Source organism: Oreochromis niloticus, linkage group LG3 (assembly GCF_001858045.2).
Source record: "Oreochromis niloticus isolate F11D_XX linkage group LG3, O_niloticus_UMD_NMBU, whole genome shotgun sequence".
Classification (NCBI taxonomy): domain Eukaryota; kingdom Metazoa; phylum Chordata; class Actinopteri; order Cichliformes; family Cichlidae; genus Oreochromis; species Oreochromis niloticus.
The window spans coordinates 82,445,875-82,473,515 of NC_031967.2; the positions used below are offsets into that span (position 1 = coordinate 82,445,875).

Below are 27,641 nucleotides of genomic sequence, written 5' to 3' on the forward strand. Positions count from 1 at the left end.
AGTCGGTTACCAACATCAGATAGCTGACAAACTGGCAGGGACGAGATAACAGCACATTGAAGGAACAATGGGCTGTGAGGTCAGTTCCTCCCAGCCCAGGACCTGACCTCACAGCCCATTGTTCCTTCAGTGGGAACAATGAAGGAACAATGGGCTTCATTCAATAGGCAATTTTTGACAGAAACCTGCGAAGGCATGAGTCCATCATAAATAATGATAACGGCTCCTTTATGTTCACTGTGTGGAGACAATCTTTGCTCATCTGTCAGCAGGTTAGCTCCACAACTCCCATAACTACAAACGACACCTTTAAGTCCACCAGCCTGACTGTTTAAACACATCTGTGTTCCTCGTGGGTGACTCAGACTTCAACTTTTTGGTTGGACGAGGGTGACTCGCTGTAACTGATGGAGCTGTGAATTCTGCTCTGCACCAGAAAATCAGATGATGTCTGACCATCAGGTCATGGTCTGAAGGTCAAAGCACTCAGACAATGATCTGAAACACAGCAGCAAGTCCACCTCTGAATGGCAGAGAAAAACCAGTGGCTGAGTGTAGACTTTAAGTCTGAGATGCTTCATCCTGACCTTAAACTGCCATTCGTGCTAAAAAAAACAAACTCCAATTTGTCAGAATTCAAACCATCCTTCAAAGAAGACAAGACGAAAATCCACACATGCTTGATTGCAGTTCTCGATGCCAAGGTTGACACAAGGTACAGACATTTGCACACAGGTAGGTTTGGATAACATTTTCCCTAAATAAAATTATCATCTTTTAAAAACAACATTTTTATTACTCAGGTTGTCTTTGACGAGGTGGTGGCAGATACCTGCTAAGAACACTGCATGGTGTGTTTCTTATAGGCTCATGATTACCTCTGCTCTTCAGCAACACCACCTGAATCCATACATGACACTTCTGCTTCTCTGCAGAGGAACCTAATTCATTTAAAGATCCAGACCTCAGACATGTAACTCTGAGGGAGCAATGAGCTCTTCAAAGTCTTCATCATCACAGTATGAGAAGAAAACATCATCAGCTCAGCCAGTAAAAACGGGAGCTGGTGTTTCACCTGAATGCGTTGTCTCATTGCTGACGGCAGGTCAGAGTAACTGATGATGATTTAGTTTTGGAGTCCAGTGATTCTGTGGCTCAGAATACTAGAACCCAAACTCTGTGTCCTTCCATTAGTCGAGGTTTTCCACACATGCTCAGCAAACTGAACGAGGTGACCGTGGTCGGTCCTGCTCTACTGCAAAACCAGCAAAGTATGACTTTTATTCAGTTGGGTTTGCTTACATGCTTTCCTTCATTCTTTGTGTGACTATGTCATAGCCCACCCATCCATTTTCTTCGACTTATTAAAGGAGATAATATACATACAGTCTGTAGTCATAGGTTACGTGGAAACGTGCTTTGTGGTCAGTTAGGCTTTTGAATTGTTCCATCACGAGACACACACTAGCTCAATCCTAGAGCGAAGGTTCATGAAACTGTGAAACATCTGAAGCATTTGATGATGCTGTTCTGTGAAACAGTGAGGAGACAGACTAGTTAAACCAGACTGTTAATAACTGTGATCATCACCTGGTCTGCAGAAATCCTCACACACACAGAAAGCTGTGACTGTAATGATCAGTCAGTAAAATCCTTCCTCTGTTAACATCTGTTAACATCTGTGTTGATCACAATAAATCAGTTTATAAAGTCAAACACAGAGAGGAAAAACTGCTGTGTTTACTGTAATAAGCACACAGGGTTACAGTTTTCCTTGGACTCAGTCAGCTTAGTTTGGTTGATGTTCAAGTTGTCTTTGACTTCCTGTCATCAGGTTTGTTCCACACAGTGTTCAGCAAAGCTAGAAGGATTAAACTAACTCAAAATATATTTTTAAATGTAAAGGTTGAAAAATGTGATTTCCTTCACTATAAGAAGTGAACATTTATCACATTTTCACAGGTTAGACCAATCGCAACAGTCCATTTCACACACACCTGTGAACCTTCCTCTGATGAGCGACCTCTGATCCCTGGAGAAACTTCCTGCTGCTGTGGATGTTGTATCCTGTAACAGTGAGGTGATGTTCACTGAGTGTGGAGTTTGGGTCACAGTGAACCTGCAGGACTCCTGTTGTTTATCAGATATTCACAACAGAAGCTTCAGTGGAAATAAAAAAAGGGAGAACCTTAAAAAGAAATAGATCACCTTTAATTAATTAATGGCATGTTTTTTGATTTTTACAGTATAAATATTTTATTCACGGTGGTGCAGTGTGTGAGTAACAGGTTAGAATGAGGATGACATCACTTAATACAATAGTTGACATTTTCTGTTAAAAGTAGAAGAAAGTAGAGCCCAGAAAGATTCAGAGCTGAGTGAGTCAGAGTGAAACCTCTTGCTGTTACACATTCTCCCTGAGAGCAGAGATGAGCTTTTATTGACATATTTCAACAAGAGTATACACCAGTTTTTACATTTTAATGACAGGCCACGGTTGGGTCATTGAGACCAAGCACACCATTGTTTTTCTTGTGACCATGGTCACCACCCATCTTGAGGAGTTTGCCCCCTCACATATACTAATGTGCCACAAACAGGACTTTAATATCACCAACCATTCTCCATGTTATTACGGTGTATCCATATAAATGACCCACCCAGGTCAAAAGGTCATCAATCAAGCTTGCATTCTTGAGTGACACAAGCCATATGCATATGTTTATTTTTAGCATGGCACTTGTGGTCCTCCATACTTTTATAGTTTGAAGTGTCAGAGACAAGCAGTGATCAGTTTGTTCCCTCTGAGCCAGTCAGACAACATATTTGTAAATCAGCACATGAAGGTGTCACCCTCTCACACTCTTCAGGTGGAGTTCCGCCTCCTTCCAGGAAGCAGCTCACCTGTGTGTCTGTGTTTAGTGTCCAGGTGTGGAGTGGAGCTTGTTGTTGGTGTGTGTGTGAAGAAACTGTAAGTTTGCTTTTTTCCTCCTTTAACAGTTTGACTCTTTGTTTCTGTGATGTTTCAGGATAAACTTTGATCACTGTTGTGTTTGAAGACAAATCCACATGATTCTAAATTATTGATTGACTTGAAATAAACAGTTTTACAAACAGTTCATGTTTGATTGATTACTTCGTAAACAAACTGTGCCTTTTTATTTCTTGGAACAAAAACATTGTCTCACCATTAAATCACATACATCAGTGTCCAACTGTTTTCTGTCAGTCCTTTAAAATTAAAATGGCATTAATGTTAGTTGTAATGTGTTTGATTGCAGTCAAGTTATAAACTTCATATTTCCTTGATTGATCTTAGAATCCATTTGTGTTCCTGTTTGATTCGCATAAAAGAATTAGACAACCAACTGCAGTATTAACCTCTGAAAATCTGAAAACAAAGACAAAGTTGCTCCACACTGATAGGCCCAGATGAGGCAAAGCCTCATTTTTCAGGTGTGAGTCAGACAGTCAAAAACATGTTGAAAAAACTCAGCTCTTATTATGTTCCTGGACTCCTTCCTGATATTTGGAGGCTAAGCTCAGAGCTCTCTGAGAGGATTCTCTGGCTTTTTGAGAATACCAACACGGGGCGGAAAAATCCTCTCACTCCCTCTTCTCCCAGCTGGCTGGGTCACTCAGATATTGAGCACCAATCCATCTGCCGATCTCCTGCGTCCTCCCCTCACTCGTAAACAAGACTTGAAACACTTAAATTCCTCCACTTGGGGTAGTAACTCCCCCAGAGTGGGTATTCCACCATTTCGGGTGCTGAATCTCATTTCCATTGCAAATTAGAGGTGAAGGCCACCACCTGATGAAGCCAACAGAACCACACTACCTGTGAAAAGCAGAGATGAGATTCTAAGACCACCCAAGTGGAAAACTTCTGCCACATGGCTACACCTAGAAATTCTGTCTATAGAAATTAAGAGGACAATCAGTGACAAAAGGCAACACTGATGGAGTCCATCACCCACTGGGAAATAGTCTGACTTTTTGCCAGAAATGCAGCAAAAAGGCCACAAAACACATGTAGACTGGTTGGTGAAACTCACATGCACCGAATTATCCTTGAGAGAATAATGAGCTGGTCCAGTGACTGGGACGAAAACTCAGTCGTTCCTCCTGTATCCACAGTTAACTGATTCAATTCAATTCAATTCAATTTTATTTATATAGCGCCAAATCACAACAAAAGTCGCCTCAAGGCGACTGATATGCCCTCTCATATTTTACAGATCAATGATGGCGAAGTCTGTTCCATTGCAACTCCTGGAAATGCTGGATGATCTGGGAGAGGAACAGCTGAAACGTTTCCACTTTTACCTGCAGAATGAACCTGTAGGTGATTTCCAAACTATCAAAAAGAGTCGTCTGGAGAATGCAGACAGGCTGAAAACGGTAGATGTGATGATACAGAGCTATTCAGATCATGCAATGGAGGTGGCAACGTTGATTATTATGATGATGAATAATAGTAAGTGAAAAAAAGACATGAAAACAACAAAATAAATACAAAGGTTTATTTTATTAAGCATGGTGAGAGTCAGGTTGTGTCAGTTTATGTTTTTAAATTTCTCACGTTTCTCCTTAAATTACTTTGAGGAAATATCCTAAAGGTATTTTTTGTTTGTTTTTTGTTTAAGCCATTCAGGTTATTTATAATTTATTTATTTATTTTTCTCCCCAGTTACTCCCTTAATAAATAGCATGCCATTAATTTGTTAATTGTCAAGCCAAATTTTTAGTTAAATAATAAAATTTCTAAAAAGATTATCCTGTTATGCCTGTTTTACCTTTACCTCTCCAAAAATTGCATGAAGAAATGTACGCTTTTAATTTACTGATTTTCAAGCAATTCATCTTGCTTTCATCTTTTAATTTCATTTTCATAAACTGACTTTTGTAGAAAACACGCTACACCCAATGTTATGTTTTTTCTTTGTCTACTTTTATTATTAAGCTTAAATAAAGTTATAAAACAGTTAGTTACTACTGCAGTTCTCTGTGCTGTACATAGATAGCAATTCAATTGAAGTACATTTTGTAGTTGATACCCACTGACTCAATGTTTTCCTTTCTATTTTCTTTTTAAATTTAAAAATTAAGAACGAGTGCCGAATAGTGGTCTCACTCAGGGCAGTGAAGTGACCCAGAAACTGTAAGTAAAGTTCAAAAATCCATTTTCTCTGTCACTCAATAAACCTTTCAGATACAGATGTGGACAAAATTGTTGGTACCCTTCAGTCAATGAAAGAAAAACTCACAGTGGTCACAGAAATACCTTTAATCTGACAAAACTAATAATAAATAAAAAATTATATGAATGTTAACCAATGAAAGTCAGACATTACTTTTCAACCATGCTTCAACTGAATTACTTAAAATGCATGAAACAGGCCTGGACAAAAATGATGGTACCTACAACTGGCCAGCACATTTCTCTCTAGAATCCCTTGATAATCTTGAGATTTCATTGTACCCTGCACAGATTCAAGACAACCCGTACCAGATGCAGCAAAGCAGCCCCAGAACATAATTGAGCCTCCCCCATGTTTCACAGTTGGGACAGCGTCCTTTTCTTGATATGCTTAATTTTTCCGTCTGTGAACATAGAGCTGATGTACCTTGGCAAAAAGTTACATTTTTGTCTCATCTGTCCATAGGACATTCTCCCAGAAGCTTTGCTGCTTGTCAACATGTAGTTGGGCATATTCCAGTCTGGCTTTGTATGATTTGGTTTCAACAATGGTGTCCTCCTTGGTCATCTCCCATGTAGCCCACTTTAGCTCAAACTACGACGAATGGTGTGATCTGACACTGATGTTCCTTGAGCATGAAGTTCAGCTTGGATCTCTTTAGAATTCTTTCTGGGCTCTTTTGTTACCATGCGGGTTATCAGTCTCTTTGATCTGTCATCAATTTTCCTCCTGCGCCCACGTCCAGGGACGTTGGCTACAGTCCCATGGATCTTAAATTTCTGAATAACATGTGCAACTGTAGTCACAGGAATATCTAGGTTCTTGGAGATGGTCTTATAGCTTTTACCTTTAACATGCTTGTCGATGATTTTCTTTGAGAGAGAACTCTTCTGAAGAATTAATCACATATTCACAGGCTACTGGCCCTTTCTGCCACACACATGTAGTTTAAATGGCGTCTGGCCTTTTAAACTTTGAGAGGCTGAAACTTTTTGGCATTGTTAACACCTGTTTTTAATTGTTTGAGCAAATAGAATCACAGTAACAATGCCATGTTCACGTAACTCCAACCAATCAGAAGTTGCAAGGCCAAACCCCACATGGGCCCAGATTTACAGCATGCGCCGTCTGTCCAGTGACGTGTCTGTAGCAGGGTCTAAAATGATGGTTTTGGACAGAAGTGGCTCTGATGTGCCTAGTTAGCCACGGTAGCTGCTGATAATCACAGGGCTACTGGCTACCGCAGAAATAATGGAAAAAAAAAAAAAACTCAGGATGGTAAGCCAACTTCTGTCTTAGTGCATTTGAACCGCTATGTGATTATGTGATCTTCCTTTGCAGCTCTTTCAGTGAATTATGGTCTGAGCATGATGAACATTGGTATTTGGAATCTGTGATAGCTCTGAAGGCTAGCTAGCCTTTCTTTAGCTGGTTACATGAGAATTTCTGGTTCAGTTGTTTGTTTAGTGGACTTTTACATAACTGCTCTTTTAATCATCACTTGTTTTCGTTGTTTCTTTGGATACCACACATGTTTGGACTTATACTTCTAAACATGTGTTATGATGGATTAAATGTGATCTCCTCCCTTTTCCCCTAATTTTTTGGGGTGTGGGTGCTTAACAGGACTTAAACTGCAATAAATATGTTGAAAAGGGTGTTCTAAAACTATTGAGTTTATGTTTTGAGTTTATACTGTATGTTAGAAAGCATGAAACACATTTCAGATCGCTGGATGCTACAGGAAACTATGAAAGGTCATTAATAAAAGCAAAGGCAGGGAGGTATCCTTTCCAGCTAAACAGAAGAGGAATATAAAAATAATGGAGGTGACAGTTTGAATCAGTTATATTTCATTCAATACAGTGCTGTACTGAGTGCAGATCATTAGCAGTTTGAGCCACATATGGATTGAAGTGTATTTGTGAAAATCTTGGACTGTTCCTTTATCAGGGACTAACAGTATGTGTATGAGAGCCATGTAATGTCCATGTGTGCATGCTGAAAGAGACTGTGCTGGTTTGACCCCCCTCCTCCTTTCAGGGTGGAGCCTGCTGGAGTCCTATCGCTCAGACAAAGTCTAAGGAAGTGTAAGTGTGTTTTTAATGTGATTCATAAAACAAAGCAGCACACATTCAACCATCTTCAAACTGTCATCATCACTCATTCACATCTCTGTTGTCAGGAGTCAATCAATGAACACATGATGGATCAATAACTGCTGCTGGATTGTGTTTGTTCTCTCCATCAGATTCCTGTCAACTCACAATCGACACAATGACAGCACAAAAATACCTCAAACTGTCTGACAACAACAGAAGGGTGACATGTAAATTTGATGAGGTTCAGTCGTATCCTGATAATCCCGACAGATTTGATGGTGATCCTCAACTGCTGTGTAGAAATGGTCTGACTGGTCACTGTTACTGGGAGGTTGAATGGAAAGGAGAGGTGCATGTATCAGTTAGTTATGGAAGAATCAAAAGGAAAGGAATTAGTAAGGACTCTACGTTTGGAGGGAATGATCTTTCCTGGTGTCTGATCTGCTCTAATGATGACACTCAAGGTGTATTTCACAATAACAGATTAACATCTGTTTCCTCCTCCTCCTCTTCCTCTACCTCTAACAGAGCAGCAGTGTATGTGGACTGTCCTGCTGGCACTCTGTCCTTCTACAGAGTCTTCTCTGACACTCTGATCCACGTCTACACCTTCGAAACCAAATTCACTGAAACTCTTTATCCTGGATTTGCAGTTGGATATGGTTCATCATTGCTTCTGTTGAGCTGATTGTAAAGAGTGTCTCCTGTTAGAGAAACACTCTGACTGTTGAACAGATAGTTCAGTCTGTACATGTCTGTCTCTTTCACTCACAAACATTTTTTAGATTCATGGATTCATTCCTTGTAAACTTTCCTTCCTCTTCAGTCCTTTAAAGATGGAAGCTCCCATTTTTCCAGGATCCACATGTTGTTTTTCTGTCTTTTTCCACTCAGAGCTTCACAGTGAACATCAGTATGTTGTGTTTCTCTGAAGCTCAGTTCACAACCAGCTCCTCTGCATTTTCATCCCATTAAGAAAGAGAAATCAAACATTTGGATTCATTTTAATGAGCTCAGACTTGTTTCCATCATGACTGAATAAGTGGACATCCAATAGTACTCAGTGTATCAAATATTAAATATATTCAGCATCTCTCATGTTTCTGTCATTCTATAAAAACAGCTGCTTTAAAAACTGATCCAATCAAAGAAACATGAACTTCCATATTGATCAGATCAGTACGTACAGCTCTGATGTCACTAACAACTCCTTGAACTCTTCATTGATGGTGATTTGTGGCCCTCTGCTGGTGAGAAGATGAACTGCATGATGTCAGTTTATGAGATGAAGTGTTTTTAAATCTGCTTTTTCTAATTGTTCAGGGTCCTGCTCCAGGAAACAGTTTCAACAAACTCGGGCTTTCAAAATAAGACCTCAGTCTGAGTTTTTAAAAAAGCTCTTACTTTGGATGGAATTGACATGTAATATTCATGTTATCTGTAGTCCATCAATGGGCGTTATTAGCAGTTATCAGCTCCATAACTGTGGCTGAGATTGGCCCTCCTGCACCTGCTAGCAGACTCAGTAGGTCATTATCACCAATTGGTTAGCCGGATCGCTGTGTCGCTGTTGGAGGAACAACGATGAATCCAGATCCAGTACAGACAGACTCCACACTGAGATGGGCGCATAGCAGCTAATGTTACATCCCTGAAAACAGGGGGAAAGAATCACGAGAGTGATTTTGACTTGCGTCTCTCATGCAGTTCTTTATTGCAATCAAAATGAACATAAATGTTTCACATTCTGTATTGCTTAATGTCACATGGTGGAAGGAAAAGCTAAATAATAAACCAAAATGACAAAGTGCTTACTATACATATACCTGAACATGTTTCCTGACAAGATGGTTGACAATAGCAACGTTTCTATCTCCTGCCGTTAGCTTAATGGACATTATACAGTACCAAACTGAGGCTCAAAACCACCGTGTCTCTGTGCACAAAACGACTGTGATATAATGCTTCTAAAGCTTACAAAACAATGAAGGGTTACCTATTAAATATCTTAACAATGTACAGATTGCCTATATATGAACTTTTAAACACTTTTACCTGAAAACAGGGGGAAAAGAATCACAAGAGTGATTTTGACTTGCATCGCTCATGCAGTTGTTTATTGCAATGAGGAGAGCGCGTGAAAGCCCCCTAGTGGAGAATAGTGACACTACTAATCGATCCCAGAAAAGGCTTACTAACCGATCAGTGATGTATAGTCTCAGAAGTGGTCAGTGATTGTTGATCAATGGTTATGAGAATTTGCATAATTATGATTAAGGAACTGACCTCCCAGCCCATTGTTCCTTCAGTGGGCTGGTTTCAGTCATTATGCAAATGTACTGTTTATAAGGTTTGGGGAAACCTGCAGTCAGCTGAGACTGAAGAAGTCACTTGGATGAGTGACGAAACGTTTCTCCCACAAAACGCTACGTCCAGATGAACAGATTCAACTTTTGGAGATTTACTTTCCTGGATGAATCAGAATGCATCAAGAAGTATTTCTTATGAATCAGCAGTATAATGCATCATAAACAATGTAATTGATTCACAAGAAATCAGCAATCTAATGTAATACAAATCAGTGTAATAAATGTAATAGTTATCATCTTCTTCTAAGTCAGGAGAATAATTCAAACTAAAACTACATAATAATTTCACAGTCTTTAATTAGGCATAAGATGATATAATAATCTCACAATATTTTTAACCCCAAAATTGGGTTTTATTTGGTGGACATGTTTTGTCCCTCATCTCAAGAATCACTGGAAGATGTTTTTAATACTCTTACTATATTTATCCTAATCTATTCTAAACTATTTAAAAAGTTTGTTCAACGGTATGTGTGTGGTATAACATGAACTTTTGTTGCTTCTTTATGCTGTTCCAGCTGAATCTGGGCGGCATTAAAGCAAACAAAATGCAACAGCACCCATTTTATCTGAATTATTTACTTAATTCAGATATGGTAATATAAATTCACCGGACAGTTCATAAGGTCTTCAGAGCTACCGAATTCTTCATATCTCTTTCTAGATTAACAACTTGTCAGCTGCACATCTATGATGCAAATCTCCCATTCCACCACATCCAAAAGGAACTGTATTGGATGAAAATCTGGTGACTGTGGAGGCCATTTGAGTACAAAAAATCCATTGTGATGATCAAGGAACCAGTTTGAAATGATCTGATCTTTGTGATGCAGCACATTAACCTCCTAGGAGCATTAGAAAATACGCTTTGGTCATTAAGGGATCAACCTGGTTGACAGCAATGTTATTTAAATAATGCTTGTTATATCCTCCACACAATTACACCACAATCAGCCTCAACTGTTGATATACGACAGGATGGAACCATGCTTTTATGTTCTTTATACCAAATTCTGACCTTAACATCTTAATGTTACAGTAGAAATCAAGACTCAGTGGACCATGAAATATTTACCTTCTTTTGTTGGTCAAATATTTTAAATTCTGCAGCTTAAATTTAAAACTGCTTGAAAGAGGTCAAATTCATGGGTGAAATGTCAAATTATGGCTAAAACCGTTGCTCAAAATGAGAACCGTATAAAAATAAACACATCCACATACACTCACAGTTGTACTCACGGTTATACCAAACTTGAGCATATCACATCTTTATCTTTTGATACTTTCTTTTAAACTCTTAAAAAGTACATCTGTAAAATTAAGAGAAATCATTTATGGATTTTTATTAGGATTTTAAGCTCCCATCTTAACGAGAATTCTTTATTGAGGTTTTAAAAGGCCTGGTTTTTGAAACATAATTGCCTTTTCTGTCTAGATCCCATCAGGTAAACTGAAACAATTGAGAAACCATCTTTAAACTGGCCTCCAAAGTCACCATCACATGCGCGTATGATTGGTCAAAAGAGTAATTTATTTTGAAGGACAGCAAGATCCTTTGCAAAACATCAAACAGCTCGGACCGCTTCACCTCCTCCAAAACAATTTAAATGCTGGAGATCTTCAGTGGAGTTGAAACACAAGACAACACAATTTCCATTGTGTTTCCTGGAACATTTGAACTCTCACTGCTGGGAGAGATGACTGCAGGAGAATAGTGTTTGACTGTCCCACAACCTCTGAGACAGATTCACATCTCGAGATTCAAACACAATAAAATCGGCAAACACAAAAATAGATCAATGCCACAGATATGAACAAAAAGCAGGCAGTGGGCTTGATGACTACTGCTTTGACTGACAGCATTGTCAGTTAATGCGAGCAAACACAGTTGCTCTTCTGATCCTTGTTCATGCTCATGTTCAAATAACACTGAGCTTTTTGGAAACAGGGTTGTGAGACAGGCATCGTACAGTCGGGTGTCGTCTGAGGAAGGGTGAGGGGCTGCTTTGCATCCTGTTTGGGGTGTGCACCAGTTTGCACATATCTCACTTATTTACTGTATTGTAAAGAGTATAGTATACTATTCTACAGAGATAACAATTCCACAGACCAGGGTTTTAATAGTTTTGCAATTTTCATTAGTTTTTATTTTTATTTCGTTTTGACTTCAGATTTTCAATTTTATATTAGTTTTAATTAGTTTTTACCAATTGTTTGCTAGTTTAGTTTAGTTTTTATTTTTTTGAAAATCCTTAGTTTCAGTTTAGTTTTGATTAGTTTCAGTTATAGTTTTAGTTGTGTTTGCAATAAAGTGTAACAAAATCCCAGTTTCATCATATCAGTCATTCTCTTCTGCTTATCCTTGGGTATGTTGCTATTCCAGCTACCATACCCTGCACCCTGGACAGGTCGCCTGTCTGTCGCAGGGCTAACACGCAGAGACAGACAACTCACATTCCCACCTATGGGTTCTTTAAATAAATAAATAAAGGCAGATGAACAACCATTGATACCAGGCAACTATAAAATGTATATCTTGGCCCCAATGAGACTATTAACTCTTGCAGCACCGGGTGTTAAGGCAATTGACTCACACAGTTATGTAGATATCCCAGTCCTGTTGTCTCGGGATGCATCACGCTGCCTTGCCTGGGGTTAGCTTCTGTTTCTGGGGATGAGGGTTGGGCGTGCTCCCTTACCTTCTCCAGGTAAGCTAGGTTAGCCTTCTTGTGTGAGCTTTTCAAGTGCACTTTAAGGTTTGTGGGATTTTTCCCCTTTAAAAATGTCCCACATATTTTATCTCTTTCCATTACAAGACACTTGCTTTTATCTAAAACACTATCATATTCGAAGTAATCCCAAATTGGACTCTGACGCTTTCTCCCGACTTTTGTTGACATGATGCTACGCGTGGACGGAGCGGCAACACAGACGACCCGACTGAGGTACTTGCCACCTGCAGGCATAATAAGGCACAGCAAGAACGTAACCTGGAAAATACACTTCATTCTCACCCTAGACTAACGTATGACACATACACATCAACGAAAACTAAACACATTTTCTCTATAAATTCAGTTAATTTTAGTTAGTTTTGTGAACGGTCATTTCAGTTTTAGTTAGTTTTCCTTTTATTGCAAAGTCTCGTTTTTATTTTTATTTCCGTTAACGAAACTGTTTTTTATTCGTTATTTCGTTAGTTTTCGTTAACGATAATAACCTTGCCACAGACCCATGATTCTGTCTTTCAGCAGCACATTTAGCAAGTGCTTTGCAGTAGATATAATCACCCACCAGATGGCGACAAAATGTGACACACAGTGAGCTGAGGCTTACAGACACATATATGAAAGCAGAGCACTCATTTTGTAACTTAAGATTATCTTTAATAATTAATGATTTACTGGATATCCGACACACAGCAACTGTGCACCCTTGAGAGACATCTTTTTTAATTATGACAGGAATCTAAAGATATCATGAGCTGTCAGACTGATATTGTATAACTTTCTTTGCATTTTTCTTTTTTTGTATGGGCCAGATAATCATGAATGGGACATGGCTGAGTCGGAGGTTTTGAAGGCAAGGTATGAACACTGCAGATTTGTAACAAAGAGCTGCCTCCAGAGCCTGTGGGTGTTTGGGGGTGCACAGCAGACTGGAGATCGCAACTGTATCCAAAATGTACAACTGGCAGGTAAATCACATTTAACTTCACAGAATAATCTGATGGGTTTTCACAGATGAGCAAGGTTTCACTCAGATTTCTTGTTGCCCTGTGAAACAATGGCTGTGAAAACCTGTAGTCTGTAACCACACGTTATATAAATAGATGAAAATCCACAAATCTTTTCCATTCTGTGTGTGTCTAGACAGTAACCCTCGCTGGAATGTAGTGACAAATGGGACACCACCTAGTCTCAGGACATACCACACCACCTCAGCCTGCCTTGGGGACCGGCTTTTTGTGTTTTCATGTCGGGAAATAGGATCTGCACCTGCCTCATACTCCAAACTTCATGACTTTGATAAGGGTTTGTGTCAAATAACCCTGTGTCTTATTGCAGTGCTTTACAGTAACATCACCTGACAGTATTTCAGAAGTTATCTGCTTCAGAGATGAAATGTTGGTATTTTATTTTAATGAAATACTATTTGGTTGTGATGTGAAAACTGAAAGAGCTAATTGGGTGCTGAATCTAAGATATTTATTGATTTATTTCTATGTAAGCTCTTGAATTTTCATAATAAATTGGAATCTTATGCCCTCTCAATCATTGATGGTCACTTTATATAATAATGTTTTAAAAATAAGGAAAAATTTGAAAAAAGTTGCATGTCCCCCAAAAATGCAGGGTGAATGAGTGTAGTGGAAATAAGCCAAAGGAGCTGTGTGCATGTTGAATTAGTGCCATATGCTGTGAAAACAGCTCGTCCCAGTGAGCTAAACCAGACTCTAAAGAGAATGGACGAGAAGTGAAAACCACTGTTTCTTGCTGTTGGAAAATGTTCTCTAACTTGACAAGTAGACGGACTATCAATGGCATTCTTTTACTGAGAATCAGCAAGCTTTGGTGACCAATCAAGGCAATTTTCTGGTCTCAATGCAAATCCACCTACCAGATATGATGAGAGGAAAAACGACTTCATTTCCAGAGTTTGAAATCTGAGACAAGGAAAGATTTCCTATCCTGAAACAAATTCATGAAAAAAAAATTAAAAGGTATCAAAAAAATTATTTCAGCATGAGCATCAGGAGTGTCCAAAAATGTATTGGCACAAGGCTCATGTCTGTGCATCCTACAATTAGGAGATATGATGAGTTGAAAATGCCTCCCGTTTCAGAATTTCAGCTCTGATTTTCACTCAAGTCTCAGTAGACTTTGAATGGGGAGTTTCCAACTTTGTTGCTTCAAGGCCATTTGCGAGAGAAACTTAACTCCTACCATAATGACAGTGACATTTTCTGAAAACCTGTGTTTTAATGTATAATTTGTGTGGATAGAGCAAAAACCGAGTAAGATGATTTTGTTCAGACATGAAGAGCACATTCAAAGCTTAGACTGAGCTCACTCTATGCCTTATTGCATTCACCCAGATATATATAAAGAGAAAACGTAATGTGAAACATTCTATTAGAATACATATCACTTCAAAGCTTATTTAGAGTCCAGTCCTCCAAGCCAGGCCTGTGACATAATTTGTGACACTGAGAAATGTCAATTTCAACTACCCAGGATATTAGGTCATGTAGATATATTGCTTTCATTATTAGGTTACATATCTATCTGTGGATGTCACCAATAAATTGGATGCAAAGGTTGTATTCAACTGCAGATTAAAATGTGTAAAAGAATTAATATGTAAAAAGGCAATTGAAAATAAAAAAAAATTATACTTCAAAAATGTCTACGTTTAATTTACAGCATTGCAAAATATGTGTTCCTCTAACAAAGTCAAATGTGAATTCAGAGTAAAAGTCATGAGATCACATAATGTCTTTACATTTGAACTTTGATCGTTGACTTTCATAAGTGAATCATTTCTCATTCAGCCCAGTTTTTTCAGAAGTAGAAGTTCATTAACACTAGTTTTAAGTGTCAGTTTTCTTGATTTAGTGACTAATATTTACTCAAGTTTGAGTTTATTTTTGTAACATTTTGGCTGGAGGCCTTTTTAATTAGCTGTAACTTCGACTTGGCTCGTTATGGTTAAATAACACAGCCAGGAATGGCTTTTGGGTCAAATTTCATTTTCACTGAATCATGTGAGGAAATGATGAAAAACCTGGTAGCTTTTCAAAAATGTCTTTGTAATTTCTAATAATAATTCTTTGGTTTTCATCACTTGAGGAGTTTTAGATCCTCATATGACAAAACCTCAATATGCGCATTATACACCATTAAAAACCCCCACATAGCAGACATTGCTTATTTATGTTACCCACAAACAATTAAGTGAATGTGTGCACTAATTATTCATTCACTGGTAGGTACAAAAAGATCTAGTGCTGGGGAAATACGATATGTCACTGTTCAACATATTTCTTGTCTGTGATTGAGATTGTGATTGAGAAGATTAAACACTTGGTATTTCAACGCACATGCAGCATAAGTGTTCAGAGTATCACTGCATTGCACTGGGACGATATAAAAATATCTGTTAAATTATCTTTAAAGGGAGCATGAAGTGGGAGAAAGTGCAGGCCAAAGGAGATATTCCACCAGGAGTAGCTGCCCACTCAGCTGTCGTGCTGGGTAAGACCATTTACATGTTTGGAGGGATGACAGCAGATGGAACAAATGTACAGATTTAACACAGATACGCTGCCTTTAAGCCAGTCATTATTTATGTTTTGTGAACCCTATGTAAATGTAGTATTTTAGTTCTTTACATTCATCTAAGTATGATTTTTTTTTAAATATTTTTTGTTTTCTGGAATTCAAAGCAGCTCTACTACCAAAACATCTATGTGCATATTTGCCTGGACAGTGTGTGATGAGGGAAATCCACAGGAGGAGAAAGCCAACAGACCGGCACCCTCTAAGGCAACAAACCTGTTATTTGTATTGGTAAATGGACTGGTTCTTAAATAGCGCTTTTCTACTCTATGTGAGCACTCAAAGCACTTTACACAACTTGTACTTTTACCCAAGCACTTTCTTTCCAAGCTGTATCTAAGTTCTTACTATCTAGCATTTACACATAGATGCATCATCACCAACATGGGGTTAGTATCTTGCCCAAGAATATTTGGCATGGCAGACTGGAGCAGACTGCGATCGAACCACCAACCTTCTGGTTGGTAGATGACCTGCTCTACCACCTGAGTAGAATCACACACTGAAACGTATTTTAAAGTCTCTCAGAAAATTTAGTATGGTCACTTGTTATGGTCAGCCCCTTCGCCACCACTACTCTCACAATTTGAGTACCATCAGTCCAATATGTACACCAACATTTCAGAGGGCCAAGGAGTGATAAGACTTCAGACCTGCCTACAACTCATCCTTCTCATTTTGTTTACTGCCAACTGCTGATGGACTACCTGCACTACCACAGGTCTTACTGATAGTGGACTGAACCACCTCCTCAAGTTCCTTCTTCTTGGCCTGGAAGTCATCCAGGTCAGCATCTTGGTGGGAGTCCAACCACTCAATCTTCTCCTCCACTGCCTTCTCAATGGATTCAATCTGGTTCTTCAGGGAGTACGCGTAGCCCTCCAGCTCGTTGTGAGCATTGATCCTGTCTTTCACCTTCTTGTCTTCCTCAGCAAAGCGCTTGGCGTCGTTCACCATGCGTTTGATGTCCTCAGGTGTTAGCCAGTTCTGGTTAGTTATGATCTTGTTCTTGTTGCCTGTGTCTTTGTCCTCAGCAGTGACACGCAGAATGCCATTGATATCAATCTCAAAGGTGACTTCAATCTGCGGTACACCACGAGGAGCAGGGGGGATGCCAGTCAGGTCAAAGGTAGCCAGGAAATGGTTGTCTTTGGTCAAAGGACGCTCACCTGAAAAAAAAAAAAAAAAAACCAAAAAAAAGGTTACACTTGTGGAACATTTAATTTCATTATCAAGTGTTTCTTGTCATTGGATTCTTTTTATAATAACACTATTTGGAAACTTTAAAGAACGATATCTAAACTCTTACCTTCATAGACATTGATCGTGACAGTGTGCTGGTTATCAGACACTGTAGAGAAGATCCGTGCTTCTTTGGTGGGCACCAATCTGTTCCTGCGGATCAGCTTGGTCATTACTCCCCCAACAGTCTCAATACCAAGGGTCATGGGGCACACATCCAGAAGAACCACATCACCTGCAAGTGAAGGAAAAGGTTTAGTAAGGATCATATCTGAAAGCTCAAGCCTATTCAATAATTTTTTTCTAAGAGTCATGACTCACCAATGTCCTCCTCTCCAGAAAACCCACCAGCCCGCACAGCAGCTCCGTATGCCACAGCCTCATCAGGGTTGATTCCTCTACATGGCTCTTTGCCATTGAAGAACTCCTTCACCAGCTGCTGGATTTTGGGGACACGAGTGGAGCCTCCAACCAGGACAATCTCATCAATGTCAGACTTCTTTAGGTCAGCATCTTCCAGCACTTTCTGTACAGGCTTCAGGGTGGACCGGAACAGGTCCTGGGTTTTAAAGAAAACACAAGTTGTCCTACCGCTTCTTCATTAGGATTCCACTTTTTGCAATACTTTCAAAACCAGATTAATATCTTACCATGTTCAGCTCCTCAAACTTGGCACGAGTCAGGGTCTCAGAGAAGTCTTCTCCTTTAAAGAAGGACTCGATCTCAATGTGGGTTTGGTGCTGGGCAGACAGCGCCCTCTTTGCCTTCTCGACCTCGCGACGCAGCTTCTGCACAGCACGGTTGTCTTTGCGCACATCTTTGCCAGTCTTATTCTTGTACAGCTTGATGAAGTGCTCCATGACACGCTGGTCAAAGTCCTCACCTCCCAGATGAGTGTCACCATTAGTGGCCACCACTTCGAACACACCATTGTCAATGATCAGAAGAGAAACATCAAAGCTGCCACCACCCAGATCAAACACAAGAATGTTCTTCACTCCGTCCTTCTTGTCCAGGCCATAAGCAATACCAGCAGCAGTTCTAAAGAATACAGTGAATTTTTTTTAATTTATTTATTTTTCAATGGGAGGACAGGGACATTGTTTTGCAGTTACTAATTTCAGATGATCAAATTCATTTTGATTGGATGCTTACGCCTCATTGATGACTTGTATAACATTCAGACCAGCAATGGTACCAGCATCCTTAGTTGCCAGGCGCTGGGCATCATTGAAGTAGGTTGGGACAGTGACCACAGCATGTGTGACCTGAAGAAAAAGGATAAAGTTAATATTATGATAGACCATTTAATTAAGATTAGCTTTATCACTCATTTAGAATGTCTGACATTTTTGTACCTTCTTGCCCAGGTAAGCCTCAGCAGTCTCCTTCATCTTAGTCAGCACCATCGCACAGACCTCCTCAGGAGCAAAGGTCTTCATCTGGCCACCACCAATATCAACCTGGATATGGGGCTTGCTCTTCTTCTCAGTAACCTTCATACAAATACACACCAATATTAATTTAACAAGAATTTCACTCAAGCATGACCCAAAGAACCAACAAGTTTTATTTTCAGTTTGAAATCTCGCCTTGAAGGGCAGGTACTTGATGTCCTGCTGCACAGACCAGTCACCCCATGTGCGACCAATCAGCCTCTTGGCATCAAAAATGGTGTTCTCAGGGTTAGAGGTCAGCTGATTCTTGGCAGCATCACCAATCAGACGCTCACCTTCACTGGTGAAGGCCACGTAGGAGGGGGTGATTCGGTTTCCCTGGTCATTGGGAATAATCTCCACGCGCCCATTCTTGAACACTCCAACACTGCAAGATAACAGCTTGAATTCAGTCTGAATCTCACTTTTTTTTTTCAACAGTGGTATCGTGTCATTATTTAAAGAGTCTGAAGTGACTTACCAAGAGTATGTGGTCCCCAGATCAATCCCAATCACAGTCCCAGTGTTCTCGTCATCATCGGTGGCGCCAAACACTGTGCCGACTAACAGAATCACAACCCACAACAGCTTCATCTTTGTTTGTTTCCTCTCCAGTCTACAAGGAGAAATGTAGAAAAGAAATACATCATAAATCAATGTGGCCTTGAGATCAATAAGTGGACTAAGCCTCCCAATTTCAAAAAGCCAATGGTACAGTTGTGATTTGGTGAGTCCCCGAACCATGGCAGACTTGAAGTTGTTCTTAAAGAATAAATACTATAAATATTTTTTTGACTGTGTTATTGTACCTAGAGCAGAATCAGTCCAGTCCTCTTTTACCAACTTAAACAAAACTGTGCAACATTTGTTGCAATTTGTAAAAATAAAATGTTTGACTGAGTGAGTGACTTTTAAGTCACTCAACATTTTAAAATAATAGCCTTTCTTATTTCTTAAACACCGACTACTTAATGATAAAAAGGGTTGAAGAAAATGCAAATTTATGATTTTGCCAGTTTAGCTCACTATGCACCAACCTAGACCCCAATTTAAGACAATCGGCGCCAGTTCGAGTCTCACCTGCTTGACTTCGTTGTTGAAGTCTTGAATCCTCTCTTTTAGAAAATAAAATAGTATGAGCAGCGATAACCTCTAGAAGTTCCAGTCCACACCTCTTTCCCTTCGTGCTCTGTTTGTGGCAGCACTCAGCAGAGAACCAGTGTCAGGTTTCCTAGTAGGCGGTGTAGAGCAAAATGAAACTTCAAATCTCTGTCATCAAAATCATAGCGACTTGTGAGATAACAACTCAAAAATACATCTATATGTGTACAGTCAGTGGGTGACTAATACATTGTTCTTCTCACAGTTTCAGTTTGGTAGAGAAATGTTTCTCTCTGTGAGCCTGTCTGCCACACTAGAGGACCTGTGTCATTCAGACCCGCCCTATTTTTCAACTCTGCAGTCACCAGGTTCCTCGTTTCACATACTGATGCTATCACAATAATTTTAGTAAAATTCTTTCACTTTCATTACATAAAAAAAGAAGAATTTGATTATCTTGGCCCATGAGAAGTCTAAAACAAATAACGTAGATATGGTTAAATCTCTAGTTTTTAGCAAGGAAAGTAGGAGAGTTTTGGGGAAGAGAAGCAGGAGACTGACCAACAAAAACCAGACAAAATCTGTTGTGTTCTGCAAATTAGTTTAAGAATTTAAAAAAGACATGGTGAATTTTTTAACCACTATGCTAACCCTTTTTAGTTTTGTAATTATTGGCTATATTGAGAGGATTTATTTTATTTTTACTTTATTTTGCCCATTAATTTGCAGTAGGCAATTCAAGGATGAATTTGTTTGTGTTGGGTGTAAAGATCTGGAGGGATATTTTTGTTTTATTCTTTCCTTATTTTTTATTCTATTTTTCAGCTTTATTTTTTTAAGACTTGATGAGAGAGTTACTCCATTACACCTTGTGTCACTTAAAAATGTGAATTTGATTGATGGCTTTGATGTTTGACTAGCACTTTCTGTTCTATCACATGACCATTATTTTCCCAGTTACAGGAAGTGTGAAGGGACATGTGCAGTGAAGTGTGCCAAGCGCATGACCAGGACTTTCCCACTGACCAGAAGTGTGCAGTGAAGTGTGCCAGGCGCGTGACCGGGACATGGTTTCTCCTCTCAGACTGATGAAGTACAATCTCTGTGCATCTTAGCTGTGCATAATAAATGAATGAAAGGCAGGTTTGTGATGATGCCTGAGGTACAAAAGAAAAAAAAAGCTCTAGACCTGGGCTGCTAATTAAGTGAAGCACAACATACAGACACATTTGACTGCTTGCATCACTAAAAAACTCACTGATACAAATGAAAAAGAGCGATAATGAAATCAGCTGTTAAAACTGTGAAGAGGAGATGTTTGCTATGATGCAGGTAAGTCACAGCAAGGCAGACCTGAGGTGATGTTGCAGGAAGGTCTGGGTAATATAGCGGATCAGTGATATATCAGAATCTCCAGTCAAAGCACTTATGGCTGTATAGACACAGATTGATTGCTGTAGTTAGTTTACCTGCCTTCTACTTTAATTCTGTTTAATAAAAAACAGATGACAAAAAAGTAAAGACAACAATCGCTTTTGCTGAGCTAAATGAATCAAGTAATCGATCAGTAATTGAAGCTTCTTACTGTGGAGAGTAAAGTGGTATTATATTTATTATACTATATTGCAACTAACCTTCCCACCTCTCTCTATATAACTGTATTTACCACAGGGAACAAACCCTCTCATCCACCGGGAAGAACCTCAAAGTACAGGCAGCAAGCCGAGGGGATATTAGAAAACCCAACCCAGCCCACCGCCTCTCACCAGGGGCAACTCCAGACTGAGACAGAGTCCAGCCCCTCTCCAGGAGACTGGTTCGAGAGCCCAAGCCATACGTTGAGGTGAGCCCGACTATATCTAGCCGGTACATCTCAACCTCATGCACCATCTCAGCTCCTTCCCCACCAGAGAGTTCACATTCCATATCCCAATCACCAGTCTTGGTAGCTGGGGATCAGTCCTCCAGGGCCTTTGCTGCTGGCCGCCACCAGGGAAACAATGCACCCGACCCCTACGACACCTCCTGTGGGTGTTGTGGGTGTTGGGCCTGCAGGAGGATGGGCCCATGTCCCCTTTTCAGACTGTGCCCGGCCGGGCCCCATGGACTAAGGTCCGGCCACCGGACGCTCGCCCTGGGGCACCCTACCCCGGGTAGGGTAAACTGTTCCCTCGGTGATATTCCCACAAGTGTCTTCTGAATCGCTCTTTGTCTGGTCCCTCACCCAGGATCAATTTACCATGGGGGACACTACCAGGGGGCAAAAGGCCCCGGACAAGCCCCTAGGATCACACAAATGCCTCCACCACGATAAGGTAGCAATTCGCAGAGGGAATAATCTCTTCATGTAAAAGTCTAGAGCCTCTGAGGGTTATCTGAGTACTTCTAACGTTACACAAAGCAAAGGTTTCCATCACGGTGTTCATGAAGTGCTGGATATATTCATCTTCAGAGCTCCTGTGGTGGAGCATACTAGCGGCTCTTCTATTTTGCAAGGTAACCTTGGTTCTTTGTGTTTACAGAGAGAGTGTTTATGATGTGATGACCCCTGTGCCATGTGCACTGATGAGATAGATAGATATTATAGTTTACCAGACAACATCGAGTTTGAAAGGTCATGGATTTATAATTGAACAAAAAATTAAAGCTTTTATGAATTGGACTGTTCAATCGCACCACTATGAAAATGGTACATCCTGCCTGTCCACCATTGAAAAGTCTTTGATCTATGGTTGACTGGGAAATTAGTGAAATGAGGTTGATTTACAATTGACACAGAATTTCTGCCAAAAAACCATTTATTTACAGTTGAAAAAGTAGGATTTATATTTGAGTGGAGAAAATGAGAAAACCACTGCTCAGCTAAATCAGATTGAAACAGGTCAAGTTGCTTTAGGATGAGGTTGATAAAAACTTCCATTGTGACCAAATTCAAACAATTCTTTAAAATAGACAAGACCAAAAAGTCTTCCACGGTGATGTGAAAGACTCATTGACAGTTTCTGCACTTCTATGTTTATGGAAATGCCGTCGAGCTACATGTTTACTATGCTGGTTTTACCATTATGTGGTGCTGTTTGTATTTGTTCTTGTGAAAGCTGTAACAGTGACAGACTTGGTCAAATGAAAGTGTATAAGTCATGTAGCTTCTTGCACTTACAGTGGTTTATTTGCTTCATCAACACATATGATCAGAATGTAGAACTGGAATCATGACAAACATGGTTTTACCTGCTCTTAGTAACAGACATTGTAATTCAAGCTGAGGATACAATGATGTGATACAAAGATTTACAACACATGAAGCAGAAATATTCAAACCTTCACCATAACTGAACTAAATAAAACAAATATCCTGCTACAGTTTAATAATGAACCAATCCAGCAACAATGACGGAAGCAACCAAGATGGAGAGGAAATGAAACACAGACTGCTCTCTGCAAATATCTAACCTGAACATAATAATCTGTTGGTCATTCTCCCACTTCAAACAGAGTTCACCCCAGGAAATCTACAGTACATGTCAATCTAAGACTTTAGGTTTAAACAAATAAAATTAAATGCCTCATTCTCCCTCTAACTGACCCACTCGTGCTGCCCTCCTGTGGTCATGGCTGCAGACATGCTACAGTCTTCAGTCTTTCCCCCTGAAGCCCACCTCTCATAGCACACTAGCTCGTCACCGACCCAGAACCACAAATCCAGAAAGCAGGAGTAGCGCAGCCCCAGCCACACGAAAGGAGTCGAGGCGTTTTTGGCTCTTTCCTGGACCCATCGCTGCTCCTCAGGGTTGCTGATTGAAACCAGGTCATGGTGTTTCTGTCTGCAGTAATTCAAGGCTTCCTCCCAGGTTTTGTTTTCCCTGATCAGAATCAGTTTATCTGCCATAAAATCAAGGAAACCATTGAGAACATTTCAGTGATTCTTCAGATGAATCAGTCGCTCTACAGAGAAATCTCTGTTCCAACCATCAGCTAAACATCTTCACCTCTGACAGAAGTTCAACATACATGCAGAAATAAGTGGCTGAAGAAACATACTGACCTAAATCCTCTCAGTGATTCCAGCAGCTCATCTATTGGACAAACAGCTGAGATAAATCTGTGTAAACTCACCATCATAGCAGAAGAAAGGCTTTCTTTGGTCACATCCAGCAGAGCTCCATCTTCCTGATCTCTCTAACAGAGTCGTGGCACATGTCCTCTTGTTTAGTCCATCATTAAATGAGTCCATGTCCCAGTATCTGAAAGAGAAGTTACTCCCATCTGACCACCTCCAGCTGTCTCTGAACAGGCCGATCCACAAGGCTGTAGAGTTCTGCAGCTTCTTAAACTCTTCACTGTATATCTGATCGAGTCCACTGGCCAGGTCGGTGTGATGCTGTCTGCAGTAGCTCTGAGCCTGAGTCCAGGTCACAGACGTCTCAATCAAATGAAAGGTTTTGTTTTTTTTATTGTTTCTGTTGAGTCAGAAACACAAAAATATCTTCAATTTGTCTCATTCTTCAAACTGTTTCTTTCAGGAACACACAATGTAAAACAGATTATAAAATAGATTATAACATTATTAAATATTGTTTCATCATATTACTGTCCACATATTCTCACCGTCATAGCAGATGAACTGATGAGTGTTAGTACATGGAACATCTACCCACTTGTCTACTGTCCTCACACAGTCCTCAGGATATGGTTGATCATTTGGCTCTCCAGCTCCCCAGCAGGTCTTATTTTCAGTGTATTCCTCCCCCGGCAGAGACCAGTGCCACCTCCTGTTGTCTCCTCCTGTGATGTTGTACAGTCCAATCCAGGCTGTTTGACTCTGTGCAGAGTCTTGAAGTCTTCTCATGTCTGTCAGGTCAAACACTTTGGCCAGGTCTGTGTATTTCTCTCTGCAGTATGCCCGTGCTTCATCCCAGCTCATCTGTTCTTTAATAAAGTGGTACTCATACAGCTGACATGTGATGAAGACACACTGACCTAAAACAGAAGAAATACTGTTGAATATCTGCTGATACAAGCAGGAAACTCATGTTCCCATCAAACTGTCCAGTTTGCAGGTGAATCCTTGATTTTCTCAGTAAGAGTTCATTTGTTTAATGAGTCCTGATCAAACTAAAGGATTTTAGGTGGAAACAATCAGGAGCCCTGGTAAAATGATCACTCACTCATCAGCAGTGTTGGGGAGTAACGGAATACATGTACCGCCGTTACGTATTTAAAATACAAAATATGAGTAACTGTATTCCGTTACAGTTACCGTTTAAAAAGGTGGAATTTAGAATACAGTTACTTTGTTGAAATAAATGGATTACACTGCGGTACTTTCCTGTTTCATATTGTGGTGGGTCAGGACTGTTTGGATTTTGTTTTTTTGTTTGTTTTGTTTAGTTCAGTGTGTGAATGTGTGCGTGAATGGGTGGATGACTGGATATGTAAAGCGCTTTGGGGTCTTTAGGGACTAGTAAAGCGCTATATAAATACAGGCCATTTACCATTTACCATTTGTTTGACAGCTATGTTCTGTTGCTCCAGGCGGCAGCGTTACAGTTGCCATGGTTACAGGGCGACTCACTCTCTCTCACTCTCTCTCTCTCTGTAGCTGTGTCCAAATTCATGGGCTGCATCCTCCTGAGGACCCGACCCACGTAGACCGCGAGGGCCAGGTCCTCAGGAGGTCAGGTAGGCTGGAAGTAAACGGCTGTGAAATTGGACGGTCTAGCCTTCAGATTAGCGTCACCGCAGTCTCGGTGGAGTTTAATGGTAAATGGTAAATGGCGTGTATTTATATAGCGCTTTACTAGTCCCTAAGGACCCCAAAGCGCTTTACATATCCAGACATCCACCCATTCACACACACATTCACACACTGGTGATGGCAAGCTACGTTGTAGCCACAGCCACCCTGGGGCGCACTGACAGAGGTGAGGCTGCCAGACACTGGCGCCACCGGGCCCTCTGACCACCACCAGTAGGCAACGGGTGAAGTGTCTTGCCCAAGGACACAGCGACCGAGACTGTCCGAGCCGGGGCTCGAACCAGTAACCATAATTAATAAACTCGGCCGTCTGCTCCTTGCTATCTAAAATATAACAGGACACTGACGTAAGTTCTTGAACATCTCATACTTCTGTTTAATCAGTTTTCTGTTTGACGTTTATTCAGCTGTGTGAAAACCAAAGAGGAACCCACCCCGATGGATTAATAAAGTTTTATTTTATCTAATCTAATCACTTTAATCTCAGCCAAACCGATTTACTCACGAACAAATAAAACACTGAAAAAAGCCCAACAATAAGATTTTTAGGTTGTCTAAGTGACTTATATATTACGTTTAACTTGAGTAGCGAAAGTCCGCGGTGATCTGAAAATGATGTGCCGGGAGTTGTGCCGTTCTCTGTGGCTCTAGTGACCCTCGAGCTCTCGGCTAGCTATCAAGCTGGTGGGTAACAGACGTCTCCGAAAACGTTTTTTTTGCAAATATGCGATATCTTGATAAACAAAGCAGATATTTGAAGTTTACACACCCACATTCTCACCTGAAAATATGTTAAAAGTTTATTTTATGACCCAGAAAGATTAATACGAGTAATTTTAAAACTTAGTAGCGGCCGCCATTGCCGGAAACTAGAGTTTGGCTGGGCCGCGCTATGAATTCTGGGATATAGTGGGCCACGAAGGACACACCCGACCCATCCTTCAAATTTGGGGAAAAGGAGGACGCATTTGTCGGCTGCATTCGGAGGAGTCTACGAATTTGAACAGCCTTCGGCGCGTCACTGTGACGTAATCGGCCTACAAATGCGGCCTCAGGAGGATGCAGCCCATGAATTTGGACACAGCTACTGACTGTGTGTTTCCTGGGTGAGAGAGCGCCGTTTTGTTGTTGTTGTGCTAAGCTAACAGGCAGAATGCTACAGGTATAGGTCTAAAGAATGTAGCCTCATGGGCAGTGTAGTCCGTGCTGCAGGGAGAATGGACTACCATACCCGTTATGTGTCTGTGAGCGAGGGAGGGAGAGAAAGGAAAAGTCCGAACTGTCACCGAGCAGAAACGGGAGCTGGAAGCATGTAAATATAATAATAACCACTGCAGCCAAGAAGAGTGCCTGACGAGCCCAGTTGTAAGTACGCTATTAAGACTCGACTGTACACTGTGTTCGTGTTTTCCTCCGAAACAATAAGTTCCGTTGGAGCAGCCTTTCAATGCCTCTCTCTGTCTCTCGCAACCAAAGTTGACCCAGACAACAAAGTAAAGCAATTTTCAGCTACCAGCCCGACACGGAACCCACCGTATTAGCCAGGGGTCCCTTTACTACGGTTCGGAGCCGCGGACCTTCAGTAACAGTAATAAATCACACAGCAACAGTACATTCACGTAGTTGTAAAAAGCATGATAATATATTAAGTATTCAGAATACGTTACTGTCATTAAGTAACGTAACACGTTACAGAATACATTTTGGGGCATGTATTCTGTAGTGGAATACATTTTAAAAGTAACCTTCCCAACACTGCCCATCAGAAGAAGCAGAAACAGACTCCACTGCATCGTCGCTCTGTCACATGAAAATGACTTTTCTTTCATTTGGAGGAAACAATGAATCCAGCAGCTCTTCAGTGTTTGATGGACACCACACTGCCAGCGAGGCCGGCAACTTTAACAGAACCCAAGCGCAGACACCCAGAGCAGATGCAAGGGAGTGTTTTAACACAATTTATTGCTGAATGAACAATATATGTGACAAAGGTGAATACACCGGGATTTTGCAAACTGTGGCGTGGAAACGTGGCCGTGAAACAATCAGAGTGGCAAAAGCGTAACCCAACTGGATCTTGGGCAGGTA

General features: G+C 40.5%; 4 protein-coding genes across 9 annotated transcripts in view; 1 reads left to right on the forward strand and 3 right to left on the reverse strand.

The window, feature by feature from the left end:
* The window catches only part of LOC100710971 (RLA class II histocompatibility antigen, DP alpha-1 chain), an 89,378-nt gene that overhangs the window by 13,518 nt on the left and 48,219 nt on the right, over positions 1-27,641 (reverse strand). The gene's annotated exons all lie outside the window — the stretch shown is intronic.
* The window catches only part of LOC100710440 (putative C-type lectin domain family 20 member A), a 31,719-nt gene that overhangs the window by 2,917 nt on the left and 1,161 nt on the right, over positions 1-27,641 (reverse strand). For 3 of the 5 annotated variants that reach the window (XM_019357260.2, XM_025905432.1, XM_025905434.1), the window contains 2 exons: positions 24,454-24,775; positions 24,067-24,255 (listed from right to left, as the gene is read on the reverse strand). In XM_019357260.2, coding sequence (XP_019212805.2) covers positions 24,067-24,255; positions 24,454-24,775 — 511 coding nt within the window. Of the gene's footprint in view, positions 1-21,911; positions 23,678-23,911; positions 24,256-24,403; positions 24,776-27,641 lie in introns of those variants that run through there. The other 2 variants (XR_002061591.2, XM_025905433.1) reach the window with 2 other exon arrangements.
* Positions 13,100-16,282, forward strand: LOC106096541 (rab9 effector protein with kelch motifs-like). Of its 2 annotated transcripts, XM_019357285.2 has the most exons (4): positions 13,100-13,372; positions 13,548-13,709; positions 15,855-15,932; positions 16,127-16,282. In XM_019357285.2, the coding sequence occupies exons 1-4, from the start codon at positions 13,234-13,236 to the stop codon at positions 16,249-16,251; spliced, it is 504 nt and encodes a 167-aa protein (XP_019212830.1). In that variant the 5' UTR covers positions 13,100-13,233; the 3' UTR covers positions 16,252-16,282. The 2 variants fall into 2 exon arrangements, with proteins under 2 accessions (XP_019212830.1, XP_019212831.1); XM_019357286.2 differs by lacking the exon at positions 16,127-16,282 and having other exon boundaries at positions 13,106-13,372; positions 15,855-16,021.
* LOC109201530 (endoplasmic reticulum chaperone BiP-like) lies at positions 16,101-20,122 on the reverse strand. The gene is made up of 10 exons (XM_019357245.2): positions 19,888-20,122; positions 19,775-19,804; positions 19,176-19,310; positions 18,851-19,082; positions 18,617-18,754; positions 18,414-18,526; positions 17,909-18,299; positions 17,580-17,817; positions 17,326-17,493; positions 16,101-17,185 (listed from the first exon to the last, which is right to left on the reverse strand). The coding sequence occupies exons 3-10, from the start codon at positions 19,286-19,288 to the stop codon at positions 16,674-16,676; spliced, it is 1,905 nt and encodes a 634-aa protein (XP_019212790.1). The 5' UTR covers positions 19,289-19,310; positions 19,775-19,804; positions 19,888-20,122; the 3' UTR covers positions 16,101-16,673.

Bases quoted from the DNA above. Each gene is read 5' to 3' on its own strand.
- LOC106096541 (XM_019357285.2), top strand. From the start codon at position 13,234: ATGGCTGAGTCGGAGGTTTTGAAGGCAAGGTATGAACACTGCAGATTT. The intron at 13,373-13,547 runs GTAAATCACATT...GTGTGTGTCTAG, and splicing joins CCAAAATGTACAACTGGCAG to ACAGTAACCCTCGCTGGAAT. The intron at 15,933-16,126 runs GTAAGACCATTT...AATTCAAAGCAG, and splicing joins CCACTCAGCTGTCGTGCTGG to CTCTACTACCAAAACATCTA.
- LOC109201530 (XM_019357245.2), bottom strand. From the start codon at position 19,288: ATGAAGCTGTTGTGGGTTGTGATTCTGTTAGTCGGCACAGTGTTTGGC. The intron at 18,527-18,616 runs GTACAAAAATGT...CTTTTTCTTCAG, and splicing joins AGGCTTACCTGGGCAAGAAG to GTCACACATGCTGTGGTCAC. The intron at 17,494-17,579 runs GTGAGTCATGAC...CTTCACTTGCAG, and splicing joins TTCTGGAGAGGAGGACATTG to GTGATGTGGTTCTTCTGGAT.